The sequence below is a fragment of the Hetaerina americana genome, unplaced genomic scaffold (genome assembly GCF_022747635.1).
Source record: "Hetaerina americana unplaced genomic scaffold, ioHetAmer1.1.p SCAF_5, whole genome shotgun sequence".
Taxonomy (NCBI): Eukaryota; Metazoa; Arthropoda; class Insecta; order Odonata; family Calopterygidae; genus Hetaerina; species Hetaerina americana.
This window is the reverse complement of record NW_027287095.1, coordinates 31483024-31500008: the sequence shown is the minus strand read 5'-3', so window position 1 is coordinate 31500008 and position 16985 is coordinate 31483024. Positions and strand designations below refer to the sequence as shown.

General features: G+C 35.2%; 1 protein-coding gene across 1 annotated transcript; it reads left to right on the top strand.

Moving 5' to 3' along the window:
* Positions 1–1841: 1841 nt before the first annotated feature.
* Positions 1842–12063, top strand: LOC139693956 (hemolymph lipopolysaccharide-binding protein-like). The gene is made up of 4 exons (XM_071592319.1): positions 1842–2216; positions 7656–7694; positions 10098–10340; positions 10800–12063. The coding sequence occupies exons 1-4, from the start codon at positions 1931–1933 to the stop codon at positions 10958–10960; spliced, it is 729 nt and encodes a 242-aa protein (XP_071448420.1). The 5' UTR covers positions 1842–1930; the 3' UTR covers positions 10961–12063.
* Positions 12064–16985: the final 4922 nt, after the last annotated feature.

Genomic DNA, 16985 nt, shown 5'->3' with positions numbered 1-16985 from the left:
ACCCCTGAAATTCTTATTTTAATAATATTACTAGTACACACTTGGGCATACTCTCGTCAACCAGTAATACTACCACTCATTTGCGTGCAATCTGGGAGTCATCGGTTACCAACCTCGGGCGCCTCCTTCCTTCCTAACCACTTCCGCTGAGGGATGGACCCACTGAAAGAAGTCCGCGAGATATTTGGGAGGCAAGTGTGAAATGAGGAGTGAGGAGTGGGGAGGCGAAATGCGTACGAGAGGTCTCTATCGGCGGTCCAGACGAAACGGGAAGTAGGAGGGGAGCGAGGTTTGGGGTTATGAAAAAGGTCTTCCGAGGTTGGGAAGCAGGCATTTGGTGAAGAAGGCAAGGTCATGGATGAATCAGAAGAAAGAGGGACTTGGAAAGATAATTCGTTGAGTGTTGCCATATTTACTCTCTTATTGCCTCTAAACTAACTCAGATGAACCTGGTTACCGTAAGATCGTGGATCGACAGAAGCGGAGAAAAGGAAATCTCAGGAAGCAGTTCTCTCTCTCGCATTTTTACATATTGAGAAACTCATGAACATATCACATCTGCTACTATAGGAAGTACTAGGCAAAAGCACCAGCAAGGGTACTAGTCCAAATTTTTTTGTCCGGAATTACTTTACCGGTTGTTTTCGTCGGTCTTCTTAATGATTCTAATCGTGGATTCATTTATGACATATTGTGGTGCTCATCGCTGTCGTGTGCGTTTATTAAAAGAGTAAAGACGTGCACATTTTTTTTCGACCTCGTATCACCGCACGTAAGAACTGTATTTTACTCTTAGCTTTATATTGTTATTATATAGGTGTAGGAGAGGGTCCGGAGGCGACTGAACTAAAGTGCGCCTGAGTGGTGGGACCTCTCTAATGAGCCGACCGATCTGACCCCCATCCTCCGCTCCACTGAGCTACAGCGAACCAGTCCTGATACCTATTGAACGGACCCTGTTTCTATATATATATATATAGTATATATATATATATATATATATATATATATATATATGTATATATGTGTGTGTGTATGCATATATATACACATACATACATAGTATAAATAATATAATATATTTATATTCATCAAATTGTACATATTTTATACATTGAAAAAATTGCACATCATGTTTACAAATTTTATACGTACATTTTTTTATACGCCTACTGATTTTTTTCTTCAAATTGCATCTCTGAAGCATTTTTATGTTAATTCATTTTGGACAAAAATACTTAATGATTTATTTTTCAAGAAATAATAGCTGTTATGAATCTAATTATACAGTAATGTTAAAATCTTATTTCTTGCAGGTGGCACAGATACCAGTGAGTGGGATGGGGGATGGTGATAAAGGAGCACATTTATTGACCCCTTAACCCCAAATGTCTGGGAAATAGCTGTGAGACATCAATTATACTATATATTAGAACTTTAAAAAATGAGATACTTTTTTGAATGCAGAAATATCAAATTGAATAAAAATTAGGTGCCTGCATTTTTTGTGTTGGAATTAAACTTTTGATTATAAATACCAAATGTGTCCTTGAACTGCATGTGAGTTACATTAATTTTTTTGTGCTTCTACAATGGCAGATCTCATAAAACTTAAATGCTACCTATTTCCTGATAAATATTGCTTTTGCATATAATAAAATATAATTCCTTGATTAAAAACAATTAGGACACTCCTTTGACTTGCAGAGGAAAAATTTTATCTTTTATTTAGGTCATCAGGTTCAAAAGTTGAACTAGATAATAATGAAGGTCACTGAGACTCTGAGTTATAGAAGTGATCAACATTGACTGTAGATAGGCCACTGAAGAACTTGGCATTTATAATTTTCCAAGTCCTAAATTACATTTTTCAATAATCATTGTTGATATAATTTAAATTTCTTAGTACCTGCTTATAAATTTCTTTAAGATGATATTTAATGGAAAATTACTTTTAGCTACAGTTTTACAGCTACTGTTTTTGCAGGAATTGCTATCTCAGATCAATGAATTAGAAAACATATCATCCATGCCTATGAATAAATCGTTGCATTTATCTATAACAAGCAGGAAAAACAAAACAGGACATTGGGTTGCACTTTTTTCAGTTTATTCCAATGGCGCAAGACTTGCTGCACAGTGGAATGCAGATTTTAATTTAAACACACGAACGAATGGAAGCATTGAATCTATTCATGCTATTGGAGCATACGCAGGCAAGTTATACCTTGTATTAACAATGAACTAAATTTTGCAAAATGATGGTGGTGCTGTTAATGATAGTTTCAACATCTGATATTGACAAATGAATAGGTGATGTCCTTAAAGGAATGATATATGGGAGAAACAGGTACTTGCTACATAATAATACTTATTTAACGGAAAAAATGAGCCAAGGAAAAATAGCAAAAACGTTGTGTGTTTTTTGTCTCCAGATAATTATTTAGATTGGCAGTATGTGCGATTCAACACATTAAAAATATTGCCTCATTCCATGGGTTAAAGACCATAACTTACCTTACTGATGTCATAGCTCTTATTGTTTGGATGTGAAGAACTGTACTGGAACTGAATTGCTCAATGGATTGGGTTGCATGGATTAACCGTGTGACCATGGAGCAATCAAATGAATATTACATCTTCGGAGGATACTTCAAAATATTCTGGTATTTTCTGAGTTTTAATATTTCCAGTTTATTGTAGACCACATTTTATACAAAGCTGTGGCTTGGTCCTGAACATGCTCATCAATCAACCATCATGATTGTAAACTAAAATTACACATATTAGACACTTGTGCCCATAAACTAATTTATAATCAAGAACTGGCTGGCAATATACCTGCATGGAAAGTAATATATAGTCTTAAAAAAAATATTTTAAGCTTGGTCTATATCCTACCTATGGCTGCACTCAAAGATAAGTTTGATAGATAGATAAGAGTTTAGAGCCCAACTGGTATAAAATTTCATAGCATATAGAATTTATATGGAAAGGAAGGAGTTCCTCTCATGTCACCTTAGGCGTATAGGTAGTTCTTTTATTCTTAAAACCTTATTTTGGCTCCAAAAAGGGTTTCCAGAAATTGGATTTAGGGCTGCTATCCTATGGACTACAACCTAGACGTGATGGAAGGGCTTATGCATTCTGATGACCCCGAGAGCTGTGCTAGCAGGGGCAATGATAATTTTTCATGGTAGGTCACCTGTGCCAGATAAGTTGAAGGTTAGGAGACAGACAAGGTAGTCTATGCAGAGTTTGTTTCTCAGTGAGGTGGCTGCAAAGGTGTCTGACCCAAGTGGGATGGCCACTGAGTGATTGTGTCAAATTAAAATCACTATTGAGGAAGGCAATGGGAACCACCTCAATTATAATTCCCAACACTTTTATGACAGAAAAAATAGACAATGTAAGTCCTGGCAACTACGGGACTTGGCCCAATCAACTGTATCTTGTACCTGGCAGAGAGGCATGGCTTCCAGGATCATCATCTCACAAAATCTTTGCTAAGGTTAACCGACAGCAGTAGGACAGAATATGCAGGAGAAGAAGACCAAATTAGTTAGAATAGGAACTTAGAATGTTAGGACAATGTTAAGGACAGAAAAAATAGAGAATATAAAGCACAAGATGGGAAGAGAAAATATAGATATTTTACGTCTATTCAAGGTGAGGTGGAAGGGTGGTGGGGATTACTGGAGTGAGTCATAGAGTAATATAAAGTTGAGTGGATGACAGCCAACAAGGGGTTGCCATAATATTGAATAAAAAGGTAGGAAGAAGTGTACTCAACATAGAGCAAACAACGGATAGTATATTACTGTCAGAGGTAAAAGCAGAACCAACAAACTTGGTCATTGACATGCCACCAAGCAATCGTAAGGAGGAAGAAGTCTATTAGATAGGCGATCAGTTATAGGACATAATCGTGTGTATTTCTGCAAGGAAACATTTGATAGTGGTGGGGGATTGGAATGCAATGGTAGACTAAGAAAGAGATTGTGATAAGGTGGGGGACTATGGTTTAGGTACAAGAAATGACTGCAGGGAGAAGGCAATGGAGTTCTATTGAGGACAGGGGTTAGTCATCACCAAAACTTGGTTTAGGCACCACAAAAAGCATAAGTATAGATGGAAAATGCCAGATGACTCAGAAAGGTATCATTTAGATTATATTCTGGTTAGGCATAGGCTGAGGAGCAGTGTGATCAATTTTTACAGCTTCCTGAGAGCGGATGCGGACTCTGATCATAATTTAGTTGTAACAAAGAGAAGCTTCCATTTCAAAAAGATAAGGCACAGGTGGTGGGTTGGGAAATGGAATGTAGAAGCATCAAATTGATTGATAAGGAAGGAGTATCAGGAGGCTGTACAGAAAATCATGGATGACGGTAAAGAGCTGAGTACTATCAAAGTAAAATGGGAATGTATCAAGAAAGGGGTATCAAAAGCCTCAAAAGACACTATTGGAACTGTTAACGCAAAAAGGACTAGGAAACCATGGATCACGGATGAGATGATTACAAAGATGGATGAGAGAAGAAAATGGAAGAATGTAAACACAGAGATAGGCAGAAGGAAGCACAAAGATTTAAATAATAAATTGAGATGTGTAACAAATATAGCAAAAGAAGCATGGTAGAAGATCCAGTGCGAGGATATAGAAATTTTGCTGAAAAAGGGTGCAATTGGTGCACTATACAGCAAGGTTAAATTGCAATCAGGAAGTAAGAAGGTCTATACTAACAGTTGGACAGTAAGTCCACATTGTTGGTAACAGTAAGTTAGGTAAGATAATAGTTGAAACAGAAAAGATCAAAAAGAAATGGAAGGAATACGTAAAATAACTGAATGGTAAAGAACAGAGGCCACCATGGTTAGACATATAAAGAGAACATGATGTAGAAGCAAACAGCTTAGATACAGGCATACTTGATGATGAGATAGGAATGGCATTAAACGAGATGAAATCAAATAAGGCCATGGGGGTAGAAAACATTTCCGGCATTGTTCAACGTATATGTGGAGGAAATGGTTAAAGAGGCATAGGAAGAACTGGAAGTAGAAATAAATGTATGAGGGGAATTTGTAAAATCAGTTAGGTTTGCTGATGACCAACCGCTAGTGTGTCAATCAGACAAAAGGTTGCAAGCATTGCTGATTGAATTAGAAATTCAGTGCGTTAGATATGGGATAAGAATCAATATTAATAAAACAAAGGTTATGCAATATTCCAGAAAGATAAAAGGCTAAGCTAAACATTAAAATAGGAGGGCAAAAACTAGAGTTGGTGGAACAGTTTACGTATCTCGGTAGTGTTTTGGACCAACGTGATCAGAGTAGTCGGGATATGAAGTTTCATGCTCTGAGTGCACCTGGTTATATAAGGAAAATACAACCTAAGTTAAGGGAATTTCAATTGATTAACGCACCTACCTAGAATTCAAATAATCCATTTAAATCATAGAGGAATGTCAAACGAGCTGTTTTTATTCAGCCCGTGAGATAGAGTGCTTATAAAATTTGTTGTCTCAGGCGTAACTTTATGGAATTTGCATAACATATTGAAATGAAATAAAATGATTTACTTTGTGATTCCACACACTTTATTTAAAAAACACAACCCAGGTTTCGATGTTGAACGTATATACTACCTTGATCAAAAATTTCCCGGAATTTATTCAGAAAATTAAAAATACAAGTTTATTCATCTAAATCTATATTGTCCCCTTCAAAGTAATCCCCATCGACTGCAACACACTTATGCCAGCGCTTGATCCAATCCTCGAAACATTTTTTATATTCGGTTTTCGGTATGTCCATCAGTGCTTCCTGCGATTTTTCCATTACTTCCTCTCGGCTGCTAAAACGCGTTCCCCGTAATGGTTTTTTAACTCGATTGAACAGAAAGAAGTCACAGGGAGCCAAATCAGGTGAATTCGGTGGCTGTTGGATGGTATTTGTTGCATTTTTCGTCAAAAAATTACGAATAATGATAGCACTGTGCGACGGTGCGTTATCATTGGTGTCAAATCCATGAGTTTTCTGCCCACATTTCTGGTCTCTTTCGGCGAATTGCTTCACGCAAACGTCTCATAACGCCCAAATAATACTCTTTTTTTACTGTCTGGCCTTCTGGCAAAAATTCATGATGCACTACACCGTTGTAATCCATGAAAACCGTCAGCATTGCCTTCTTTTTTGACTGAAAACGACGTGGTTTTTTTGGTCTCGGCTCATTTGGTGAACGCCATTCACTTGCCTGATGTCTGGATTGCGTGTCGTACTCTTAAACCCACGACTCGTCTCCAGTAATGATCCTTTTGATGAATGTGGGATCGGATTCAGCCTCGCAAATCATGTCTTTTGCGACGTCAACACGGTCTCTTTTTTTGCATGAAATTGAGGTCTTTTGGCACCAACTTTGCTGCTACACGACGGAAACCCAAATCATTAACCACAATGTCTTGGGCGGATCCATAGGCAATGTTCAAGTCCTCCGCTATTTCTCTGATGGTTAATTTGCGGTTATTGACCAACATTTCTTTTACTTTATCAATTTTTTCACCGACTTTCGATGTCGATGGTCTGCCACTGCGTTCATCATCTTCGATTGACTCACGACCACTTCTGAACCGCTCGTGCCACTGGTAAACGACCGTTTTTTTTAGAGAATCGTTGCCGAAACACTTTTCCAACATTTCCAACGTCCGTGCGCCACTAAATCCGTTTTTTACGCAAAATTTAATACAAGTTCGTTGTTGCAAATTTAAATCCATTTCTGCAATTGTAAAAAATCGCCAACACACACAGAGATAGATGTACTCTTGGCTACGTAACTTTTGCAAATGTCAAGTTATGACACTAAGATTTAAAGGGAATATCAACAACAGATGTACCAATTTAACAAAAAAAACAGAACTCAAATCGGAACGATGGGAGCGCCACACGGTGGTTATTCCGGGAACTTTGTGATCAAGGTAGTATATATATATATATATATATATATATATATATATATATATATATATATATACCAAGTTTGCTTCAATGAGGACCACCTGATGATGACGCTCAAATCAAAACCTGGTCATGTTTTTTAAATAAAGTGTGTGGAATTACAAAGTAAATTATTTCATTTCATTTTCATAGAGTGCTTATGTCACAAAAAAAAGCAGTCAAGTTTATAACCAGCTCTGGCCATCATGACCGCTGTCATCCACTATATTTCAGGCTGAGTGATGATGGTCTTTAAAATATACATTTACCAGTGCTTTATTCTTGTAAAAGATAATTTTAATAACTATGTAAATAGGCAATATACACAGCCATAATACAAGTCAAGATATATGTTAGACATTACTCAATGAAGATTGTCCAAAACCTCCAACCAGTTGGATAAACTTGCCTTAAAATTCCATAACAAACTTCCCCATACTGCAAGACCGACTAGATATAATAGGCTTAAAAATGAGTGTTACAATTTTTATCTATTGCATGCTTGGAACTCTATTCATATTGTCTCTTCAAGAATATTATGGCAAAAAATTTAAGCATAGTTTATTATCATAGATTTATTAATTTTCCCCCAATTATGTTTCTTATTCATTAGAGATGACATATAAATCTAATTCAAAACTTCTTAATTTCTTCAGAAGCACCAAAATCTGATGATCAGAGACCCTCTAGAACAGGTAGGTATTTATTTAATTCAATAAATTCATCCATGAATTTTTTAATAATCATGCATGTTTCACCACCCACAGATGTAAATAGCTATCTATAAAATAGGAAGTAATTACCAACAAGAGGTACCTAGTTTACAATGGAATTCATCAAAATATGAAGAATTTTGTAAAAATTTCAAATGCTAGGTAGACATTTATTCAATTGGTGGCTTAAGCATGCACAGATCCACATGTATACCATAATAACTATCACATAGGCAATAAACTGATTTTAGCATATTTATATTCAAAATGATTTGCACTTATGCTGCACTCTATTTTTTGTTATTAGATCTCTTAGTGCCATGTGTTTCAATGGATGTGCCCATAATTTCAGTAGGTATTTTTGATATTTTGCAAAATATGTTTAAAATTGTCACCAATTGTTTATTTCTTCCTATTTGTCTTTGATTATTTTGAAATTTAATGGCCACACATAGTAGGTACATATGAAAAGGTGATAAGGTGTAAAATACATATGCAATGGTGGTACCTATTAGTACTGCTCATTATTTTAAAACATCTAATGGTATCATGTATTAAATATTGTAAAATCATCTAGCTCCAACATTTAATTCAAATCCCTCAGGTTAAGATATCAACCCATGGAACAGCATCATACTCTTATCATCAGAGACTGCATTGCAGTCAAAGCAGTACATACTTTTAAATTTGATCTTTTACTTAAGTGGTACAATTCTCTGTCTCCGATATAGGTAAAATATAGATCTTCTCATTTTGGAAAAAGGCTTTCCTGGCTGTCGGGAATATTAAGACAACAATCATGCATAAAAAACAACATACTTGAAAGAAAACGAAATGGAATATGAAGCAAGACAATTGATGGATTGCTCATATACAAATTAAGTTTCACGCTGTAAGTGCAGCTTATTATATGCATGTGGAAAATGCAATCTTTGTAAAAGGAATTTCAATTGATGAACCTACCTACCTAGAATTCAGATAACCCATTTAAATTACAGAGGAATGTAAAACAGGCTGCTTTTATTCAGTCAATGACATAAAACACAACTTTGTCCAATAAATACGCGAACTGAGGCTATGAAAACTTTATTTTGCAACATTTAGTCTACATCAATTTTGTCCCCTTCAAATTGCTCTCCATTCATTGCTATGCACTTATTCCATCTTCTTTCTCACTGCTTAAAGCACCCTTGGAAGTCCTCAGTAGTTAGGCTTTTTAGCTGTCTCCTTGTTTCTTGCTTTATAGTGTGTACATCTTCCCAGTGATGTAGAATAAGAAAAAGTCACAGGGGGCAAGATCTGGCGAATAAGGAGGATGATCAAGGATGGTGATTGAATTTTCAAACAATCAATGCTGAATGTACAGGTGCATTGTCATGGTGAAAGATCCATCCATCATTTTGGTTAAAATAGTGTGCACTGTTGTTTTTCCTGAATTCAGTCCATCATCTATCGTTCTTTCAGTCTTTTGACGATTGGTAAGGACAAGGGATCAAACAAAATCAATGTTGTCATCAACACAGGTGGTTGAAGGTCATCCCAGCCTTGCATCATCCATGGCATCTTGTCAGCCATCTTTAAAATGCTTAATCCACTTGAAAACAGATGTTTTCTTCAGAGCATTATCACCGTAAACAGCTGTCAACATTTTAGTTATTTCTTGATAACTTTTACCGCAATTCACCAAAAAACTTAATTTTGATTCATTATTCCGTGATTTTGTCAATTTCCATTTTTGACAAATATTAAAAACAAGGACAACAGAAACTAATCTAACTGGCACCGCACTCACAGCTCAACAATCTGCCAAGCACAGACAGCTCATTGGGTCTCAGGCAACTAGTGTCGCTAACGGACGGGGCTACAGTCTGTGTCATGGCTGCCAAATTGCACCAGTTCATGCATTTATTGCACAGACCATATATATATAATCGTTATTTAGATACATGTGACATCATTCTTTTGGCTTACCACTGCAAAGTCCATGCTGCATATATCATTGTTAGCAAAATGAGCAATGGTACTAAACAACACTATACCATTGTATGACACTCAGAGGGTTAATAATGATAGATAGAATTATTTATGATGTCAACTAGGTATATAGAAATTGCTTCCTTTTTTTTTGCAAGTTAAAATTTAAATATGAAATTATTTGTCTGAACCAAAGAGGAAGTCCTCACCAAGTGCCAAAATGACCATGTGGGCACAAGGTGTGTCAAATGCCTACACTGGTATCTACACAAGCTGTGAAGGAGCCTAAAATGAAGGCTATTCAGGCTGTGTGGGCACCTACATAGCCTATGCAGCCAAGGGGCACACCTTGTTAAGGCCCTTCTGGTGGGGAAAGAATTAATTATTACTGAACTCATGAATGACTTTCAGTTCCAGCACGATATACACATTACCCTGGCATTGGCTACTACAAATTGTACAATGCTTCTCAGCTGACATTCTACGAAGCATTTTTCAATTGTTCAGTTGATGGAGGACACTTGGCTATTATTAATTCTCAAGAAGAAGCCACTTTATTACGAGGGTTTTGGAGTAAATTTCCAACTGGGGGATCATTTGTTTTCTTAGGAATCAATGACCTCCAAAATCCAGGGGATTTCAGAACAATTTTTGGTTAGTACATAAATATTTATTTGTGAAATCCTCATTGCTTAATGTTAAAGACATTCTGCTTCTGAAATGTCTCAAACTATAAAGAAAAAAAAATAGCTACTTTTGTTGATATTTGATTTTCTTAATTTATATTATACATACTTGTAACTATTTTACTACCTATATTAATAATAATTGAAACACCCTTTTCACTGTGGTTAATGTTGAAGATTATTGGGATTTTTATTTCACAAGACTATGAACTACAGCCAAATCATTATAAATGAAGTTCAGAGGCTGAAAGTGTGAACGGAATAGAATGTCTTTTACTCAAACTAAAATTTGAAATTATGGTAATGAATATCAAGAGCAATCATCTCTTTCTAAGGGAATTTTCATGCTATAAGAAATTATAATTGGGTATTATTATTCATACACATGCACTGTAACACAAAATAATAAATTATTTCTTGTGTACAGGACAAACTCTGGCAGAAGCTGGGTATAGTGAATGGGCACAAAATGAGCCAACAGGACATGGATTATGCGGCTTCTTCGATAATAATGCATTGCTTCATTCTATGTCCTGTAATTCTAAACGTCCATTCTTGTGTGAATTTCCAGTATTTAACAAGTCATAAAATTATCTTTTGTTAAGAAAACCTTATATTATGTAGTTTATAGTGTGTAGCCAAGTGATATGCTTGAGAGAGGAAGTAATTGTGAATACATAAAAAATGCTACTTGGTTATCAAATTTTGAATTTATTAAACTCATCTTTCTCAATAACTAGGAACCTACACCTATTTTATCATAACTATAATGCTAGAGGTTCTGTGCACTCCATAAAGAAAATTCCAGTGCAACAGGAAAATGCATAATGATCATAATCATTGAAAATTAGCATTATAATAATAAAACTGGAAAAAATAATAACCGTACCAAACAAATAATGAAACTGGACCAAAACTCTCCACCAATAAGCCCACCCACTTGCCTGAAATTAACCACCTGAAAGCTATAATAAATCAGAATATGACCTTGGTGAATGGTCAAGCCTAGAATTCATTATTGTTTTCATTAACATGCTGAATGCAGGTAATGAGAATTCTCGTCTTTTAGCAGGTTGGTTTTTTCATTTAAATAGCCATCTGTATGCATCTGATAATTAATTTTCTTTTGCCTTTATTGAAATGTAGCCCTTTCATAGGCCATGATTTATTAAACTAATATTTGTAATTTTACCTCTTTAATCCATATTTAACCTTTATCATTCTTAAAAGAACCACTGCATTTTTTCACATATGGCCACATGGTTCCTTTTGGGACCACATAGCCTCTTTGTTTCTGAGATGCATATGATGACATACTAAGATTTATTTAGAGAGATAAGGGTTAAAATCTTATGTTGGTAAGCTTCAATATTGTATAATTTCACTTCCTGGGGTTTCATTGCAAATAAATCACTCTTCATTGTGGGACAAATATTTTTTTATATGCTCTCATGGGATGCTCTAAATTATTTTCTGATTATTTTGAGTATGTTTATTCACGCGACCTAAGCTGAGCAAGTGGGATTGGATATTACCTGGATTTCTTCGCCTGCAAATTGCTCAATCAGCAATCGGCGGGTACTTAAAAAGAAAAAATATTAAGATTATTTGTATTAATTAAATAGTTGCATTAAAAATTTATATTTTAAAGAAAGTTCTAGCATTTTTCCTTATACAGTACGTAGCTAAAAATGGGCCCAAATAGAGAGTTTAAAAAGATTTAATTACCCAGTATGTGAATTGTTAAGAAAAATTTTAAGTGCTACATAAGAAAGTACAAGTTACATATACAAGTAATACCAAGGTCATTGCTTGCTGACAGCAAGATGTCATCTTTGTCCAGCTCCTTTTTGGAATAATCTGTGAAATTGGTAGTAAAAGTTGTTAATTTGCCAAAGAAAATTTTAAATATGGTTATCACTATCATCTAAATATTTGTAATTTGTTATAATTGTGATAGTGCTAGCTGGCTATCTTGTTAAAATATTTATAAATTTCTTTGCCCATCCATATATTCTGAATTATTAATAGTCATTTTGTAAGAAATAAATTAAATATACTATTTAAATTACTGGTTTTACCTTACTATTTTTATTGTCGTTCATATTAGGTTGATAAAGAATATGGTTAAGCTTTTTATTGGCAGTTGACTGATGCGTTGATTATGCTGCCTGTATTAAAAAATCCCACATGCTGATATGTGGATCACAATTATTTGTAATTAGTTTAGAATATATACACAAAGAGTTAATGCAGAAAAATCAAGATTTTAATGCGATTGTATTAATATAATTTATAAATATGAAAATACGTTTTCTGGTTATTTTTTTATGAAAACCACAATCAATATCAATAAGGCTGGATTTTTTGAGGGTTCATCTCACCTTTTAATAAGCTATGAGATTAGAATAACTTTGGCATGAAGCCATTTCCTTTCTCTCTACTGGCAATCATATCTCTCAGAGATATTGAACCCGAAAAACCATGTGGCGTGAGTTTACTTGGCAGTGCTGCACCTGAAAACCACTTAGAAAACAGCTGAATGCCTGCTCCACAGCCACATATTGGGTACTTTTTAGGATTCGCTTGGCATATTTGCAATCAAAATAACTTACTTGGAGGTAACAATGCCAAATAATATTTCAGAAATAAAATTGAAATAAATACTTAGAGAAGGGATGGATGGAGATGTGGCTGACTAGTCATGGTTACACCATTTTTAGAACCTAGACTTTATTTCTTAATGTTGAAGAGTTTTTAGCATTTACTATCCTTTGCAAGCACATGCTCTGTGGAGAGGTTTTCAGAGTACATACAGTGCTCTGAAAGGATGGCAAGATATGGACCTCCCAAAGTTTCTTTTTAGGAGTACCTACTCACCCACTCTTACTACCTGTTTTACATTTAACCATAAAACATTGTCAGTCAGAAGTTTCAAAATCTCCAACAGCAACCTCTTAATCTTCATATCAGTAATAAGATTTAAGATGAGCTCTCAACTGCACAGTTAACCATCTCTGTGAGATGTGCAGAGGTGCAGTTTTTTACATCTTACCATCTAAAATATTGTATTTATATTATATAGAAATTCTTAAAGTGTATCTTGTAATTCATATATTGAAATGATTACTGTAATTCATTATTCATTAAATGTCTTTGCGTACATTCATGTTTTAATTGTATTTTAAATCTACTGTCAAGCACATCCTATTTTACATTGTAAAATTTCTAGATGAAATATAGTTGTTTGATTAACAATTTTGAGTAAAATTATTCATCGTTTTAGCTAACTGAATCATTTCCTACAAGATTTGATAACTGAACTGGCAGATATATCACTTTTAGAAATGGCATTCACCCAAACTTTATTGTACACGGTCAACTATAAACGTAATGTGCATTCTCTGGGAAAAATAGATTTATTGATGTACAAATACTTAATATTCTTCAAAATACTCTCCCCCTACATTAATACACTTGCAGAGACATGTCTGCTAAGTCTCAAAGGCACCCTGAAACTCCTCAATGTCTCTCAGGAATGTTGTAACATGCTTTAGGATGTTTCCCACGGTCTCCCACTGCTTTCCTTTCAGCTCTCTCTTCAGTCAGGGAAACAAAAAAACAAAATAAAAAGTCACATGGAGCCAAGTCGAGACTATAAGGGGGCTGGAGGACCACTTGCTGGGGTTGTGGTCCGTGCCAGGAAGTTGGTAATGATGAATGATGCTGGGGGCATTGTCATGGTGGAGCTTGACGGTGTCTTGCGCTGTGTTACAAAGTCAAAAAACACACTTCTTGTGGGGGCATGTCTTTCCGCTCAGACTGCTCAGAGCAAACAGCAATCAACTGCATAGGAAGGGCAGATCCCCCGCCATATTTACAGAGTAATTTCACCATGCTGCAATGGTTGGTCGCATCGCAATAAAATCATGCGCATTACTTTCATAATGGATCATGTATACCTAAAAGTAATTATTTTAGTGTTTCTGTAGATGCAATGCCAAACAGAAAATAATGGAACTTATTAAGGAGGCTTCCAAGAAGGTATATCTAGAGTATATTGCTTCAAAATAGTACATGTCCCTACATACTGAGAATTTTGCTGTGATGGATAGAATACATTCATGCCATAAGTGTTTCACCACTGTATAAATTAACCTGTATAGTTATAATCCTACTCTCTTTCCTTAAATGTGCTGGAATGTGACATTATCTGATTTTTTCAGTATACAAGTATGTTGCATTCATCATAAAAAAACAGACTTCACCTCCTCCCACCCTTATCTCACACTTTAATGGGTTCAACTTCATCCCCTCTTCAAATGACTTCACCCAAAAATTATGCTGCAAAATTTTTAAATGAAAGTACTGTAGTTTGTAGTGCTAGAGTCCAGAATCAGAGTGAGAATCTTCTCTAATAAGGTAGACTGCTTGTTATAAGTCTCGTACTAAACTAGCCACCACATCATTGCCTAGCCATTGTATGACATCATTCAATATTGTGTTTCTTAATGTTTAGGCCCTTCTCTTTCATGCTTACTTGTTTCCGATGTTTGTTGTTGTTTATGGTCTGTCACAATATCAACCCTCACCCTTTAGTATCATTTTGCCTAGCAATATGTCAGGATTACTGAGAAATAGGCTAGTTCAACTTCATAGTTTCAGGTGTATCTTTGTGGAAGTAATGTATATTCAAAGAAGGAACAGACATAGCACCTATCCATGCTGTTAATCAAATTCATTTAGAACCAATCTGATAAATCTTGAACTCCCTTGATAAAAACATTGGTTTCATCACTGAAAAAGATAACTTTGGTGTCATCGATTTCCTGGACCTTAGGCATCTACCAAAACTGAAACGCACATGTTTGTCATTTTCTGGGAGCCATCTGCTTCAACAATAAGGAACTTATCATCAGGATATCCTTTGCTCAGATCAATGGTTACAAGCCCCTAGTACGAGGATAAAATCAAGGATAAAGGATAAAATCCCAAAGACACAAACTATGACATCTGGCAATAAAAGAGATTTTTTCTTCTTCTACTATTGAAAAATTTACCTTGTTCACTTACTTCCATTGGCTCTTCACATACAACTCAACCAGCTATTTGCCATTACCTTTCTTTAACTTAGCTATCAGTGATGCTGCCCTTCCATCTGAGAAATATGCCCTTCCATCCATTTCACTTCTGTCTTATTCAAAAAACATGTTAAATATGGTATGTGTGTTAGTAATAACAGTTACTGCGTACATTTTTCCTGAGTGATAATTGACCTAAACCTGTGAATTGTTGTGGAGTAGGCAATAAATTTTATTCCTAAATGAAAGTGTTGTACACTATTGAAGCCGTTAGATGAAAAGTTATATTTGAAATATTCACAGAATGGGATATAAGTAGTCCTAACTTTAAGGATGACTGATGCCAGGATGTAAAGCGTAAACAATTCAAAGATAGATTAACATGCATTCGCAAGAGTACGGGTCAAGATAGAAGATATTTGGAGCAGAATGTAGCCAATTAAAGATTTGAGTCTTCATTCACTATACTCAATGGGAGCCTTCACAGCAAACATAGGAAGCTATTCGATGACTGAAAAATAACTGAGTGAAAAAGTGATGGGAAGAATAAATGCTTGGACCTGGATGGCAAGTTATAAGAACAACAAAGCTCTGGCTATGAGCTCTCTTCCAGCTTTCTGCCCTACATTTTGTGGGATGAACAATAGTATGACATGTAAAAAGTGTGAACAAAAATTTGTAGCAGGTCAAGCGATTTAGGGTTAAGATGCAGCTTCCATACATATCATATCTGATATTATTTCATGTTAACCACTCATTCAAGGCAACATGCCTATTATAGGCAGCAGATTTTGAAAGGTAATTATAATTATATACTAACTTATTAGGTAACTATAATTACTGCTTTTTGCCATGAGAACTTCTGATTCTTTGGCCTTACCATATTTCTTCCTTAATTTCCTTATGCCTCCTCCCTGACTGCACCCCACCTAAGGATCTTACTATCTTCTTTCTCTACCCCACTTAACTCACACAACGTTCTCCCTTGTATCATTGCCTGGAACATTCCATTTTCTCTTAACATTCCCTTTTAGCTGCTTTTTCTGCCATATTCAGATTACTTCAATCAACTTTTACTCTTCTGCCATGATATTTAAAAGACTATGTTTTAGAGATAAGTTTTGGTTACAGTTTCAATTGGCTATTAACTGAAGAAAAAGAATTACTATAGGTGAACTTTTACAATACACAGAAAACAGAAATGTACTCACAAAGCTATTAAGTTTATACATTTTTAAATATACTCAATTTCTTGAGAAATATTTAAAAAATAAATTATATATTTACAAGACATAGCATTTTGTCATGGCTTCCGATTTTGGCATGTTTTGATTTTGTCTTGGCTACTTACCTCCTGGTCTTTCACAAGTTCAACCATGTACCTCTCTAGTGATTCTAGCCCATCATGAAGTTCTTCAAGAGTTCTTTGTATGGGGATAGGCATCCTTACATCATGTAAAAGCATCCTTTGTTATTCATGCCATATGAATTTGTTTACAATCCAGAAAACCTAATATCAAATAAAAATAAAC

Excerpts from the sequence above, each read along its gene's own strand:
- LOC139693956 (XM_071592319.1), top strand. The coding sequence starts at position 1,931 with ATGATATTTAATGGAAAATTACTTTTAGCTACAGTTTTACAGCTACTG. Across the intron at positions 2,217-7,655 it reads TGCTATTGGAGCATACGCAG|AAGCACCAAAATCTGATGAT; the intron begins GCAAGTTATACC and ends TAATTTCTTCAG. Across the intron at positions 10,341-10,799 it reads GGATTTCAGAACAATTTTTG|GACAAACTCTGGCAGAAGCT; the intron begins GTTAGTACATAA and ends TCTTGTGTACAG.